Source organism: Bidens hawaiensis, unplaced genomic scaffold (assembly GCF_021521415.1).
Source record: "Bidens hawaiensis isolate Kalapana, Puna unplaced genomic scaffold, B.hawaiensis_p1.1 tig00019925_1, whole genome shotgun sequence".
NCBI classification, from domain to species: Eukaryota; Viridiplantae; Streptophyta; class Magnoliopsida; order Asterales; family Asteraceae; genus Bidens; species Bidens hawaiensis.
In genome coordinates, this window is record NW_027493026.1 from 102,372 (window position 1) to 105,309 (window position 2,938).

The 2,938-nt window shown below is 28.4% G+C and overlaps 1 protein-coding gene across 1 annotated transcript; it reads right to left on the reverse strand.

Annotated features, from left to right (window-relative positions):
* Nucleotides 1-228: 228 nt before the first annotated feature.
* On the reverse strand, nt 229-936 carry LOC143559523 (F-box protein At4g22390-like). The gene has a single exon (XM_077048064.1). The coding sequence runs from the start codon at nt 934-936 to the stop codon at nt 229-231; it is 708 nt and encodes a 235-aa protein (XP_076904179.1).
* Between the last annotated feature and the right edge of the window lie 2,002 nt (nt 937-2,938).

The following is a 2,938-nucleotide window of genomic DNA, read 5'->3' on the forward strand; positions in this document are numbered from 1 at the left end:
GTTAATTGCATATCGCCGAAAAATCGTTTTTGGATAGAAAAGTCATATTTTTTGCCCAAAAATTAACCCGAACACTAGAAAAACCGAGAGAGCAGTATTAATATTTGATGTCAATATTTTTGACCATGATTTTTTCATACCATCTTCATTCATTACCCATAACTCATATTTGTCATTACATATATAGCAAAGATGAAGACGCCCGTTTAATGTACACAAACTATCTCTTTAGTTAAAGTTACGTGGTAATGGTAGTATCTTGGAAATTACCATCTCCTTAACATCCAGAGCGATTAATGTAGCATGCATCCGCCTGTCCCGTTCCTCTTCTACAATCCAATACAAAAACCCATTTGCATATGTACCACAGTACAAAGGATTAACTGAATACCTCCCTTCCAACTTGATAGAACTTGTGCTCCATAAACCTTTTTTAAGGCTGAAGACATCACAATCAACTCGACATGAATAATAGGCACAAAGTCTTAGTTTAATAATCTTTAAATCGTCTAGAGTCGTGCCATAACATAATCCATAAGTGTCACCACTATGATAATCACAGTCCAAAGGCGGATTAGGAACAATCTTAAACGCTCCGGTTAATGGATTGAACAAGATGATAGTTTTACAAAATAGAACGACTATCCCATCAAATGTTCCAACAATTTTGACAAGACCTTCACTTACTAGATTGTTAAAAGGATAAGGAAGCCTTGATGTCGAAATCAAATGAAAACCAACATCACCGGGCACGGTGTTGTGCATGGCTTGAAGAGGTTTTAAGGGTAGAAGGATCATTCGGCGTGATCTTGACTTCATAAAGTAATCCGAAATCAAACTGTTCCAATGCTTCGATAAGCATCTGGACCACACCAAGGGCTTTGTAGGCAATCGAGCAAAGATTTCAAAGACAATGTCTTGAGGTAAACTAGCCATTGAATAATAATAAGGTTTCAAAGAGATGATGACAATATTTATAGAAATCTCAATTCTAATTATATTGTTTCTCTCTTATGATATCTTCCTAATTCACTAAAGAATATATCTAATTTAATATTTAAATTTTAAAATAAAATAACAATGAAGAAGAACGAATCTATTTAGAATAAAAAAATAAAATAAAATGATCTGGACATCTATTTAAAATTTAGAAAATAAAAAATATTTTTACTAAGTTCTTCAAATTTGTATCACCAGTTTTAGCCAATAGAATTTGAAACATTTTGTTACAGTATATTTTGTTTAATTTAAATCCCATTAAACTGAAAATGCATATGATTTTGTGATTTTTAATTTAATCGTTAAATTAAACCTTAAATAATATAACAACTAGGTTAGAACCCGTGTACGACACGGGTAGAAATATTGAAATTTTCGAACAAACATGTCATTTGAAAAGACAACATAAGTTGTTATATGTTATTCGGGACGACAACATACTTTAAGTTGTAAATAATATTGGTACGAAAACCAATGATTGTGAAATACAAAGATAAACCTAAACAACATTCAAATTACAATATTTGAAAACATAATCAAAAGTTAAAAATGTAAACTTCATAAGCTACTAAAAAGACTTCCTTATAAACCAGATTTATTCTTTATTTGTAACTTTGTCTTCCTTGTTTAATATAAGAATTTTAACACCACTCTTCACTTTTGATAAAACTATATAGAGCTGTCTATGTGTAAACACCGGGTCTTTGAGATATATGTCAACTCTTGCTAGGATTGACCTTGGCTTTTGTTATTGGTCATTGCAAAATAGACTACAACTGGAAAAAAGACTACCTTATTTTCAATTTAAACGAAAGTTTCTTATTTGAATGTGTCAGACCACAACGAATTATATAAGTGCGACAACCAGTATTAGTACATGAAATAACTTTTACTACAACAAAATGCCTACCCAAATTAATTACTCGCAATCTAGTTCCATCACACAAACCGTTCTTCTAATCCATATTCCTTAGTAACATTATTGGCACATCGACTTTTAGAACCAATCTATGAGTCAAAATAATTTTGGTCTTTTTGATTTTATTTAGCGTAATGTGTTTATGAAAATTTTAGTTCAAATTAAAATATAAAAAAATAATTTGTATGATCTTACTTAAAAACCAAAAAAATGATTTTTTATATGGACCACAACTAAATTTGTGAATTTTGTTACAAAGTATGAAAACAATATAAGTTGAGTTAACCAAATATAAGTAAAAAATAATGGAGAAATATCTTTGCGCCTCTAACTAACATAAATTGATTCGTATACACATCTTAATTAAAACATATATTTTAATTGGTTTTAAGAAAATAAAATAGGATTGGATAACTGAAAATTATGTTTCGTATCATTTCTAAAAAAGAAAATATAAAAAAGAAATGTGTGAACATACATTCAATGTTATTAAAAAATTGTTTATCAAAAAGGTATAATGTAGTTAATAATAAATATAATAAAAATCGTTTATAATTATCTGTTACAAGTGCCTAATATTTAGTTAATAAAATATTAATTTTTATTTACTATATTTTAGTTAATAAAAATTATATATTAATACAATATAGTGTATTAACGCGTTTAAAATAAAATGTTACCGTTCAAAATGCTAGCAAGTATTTCTCTTGGCGTTGAAGCAGCACGTTTACAAAAAAATGCATTCTTAAAAAACAAAAGGGTAACTAAAAAATATTAAAATGACTAACCGTTTGAATTACCCCTCTTATTGAAAGACGTTGATTGACCAAAAATTATGTTTTCTTTAATTTGAAGACATCTATAATGGAATATAATATGGTTAGTATATGAAAAGGATGAACAACATAAATATAAAAACAGAATTTTATATAGCATGATTTTTCAATTTTGCTGACTTAATGAAGGATTTTAATCAACAAAACAGAAAAATTAGAATACCGGGAAACCAAGTACTATTAA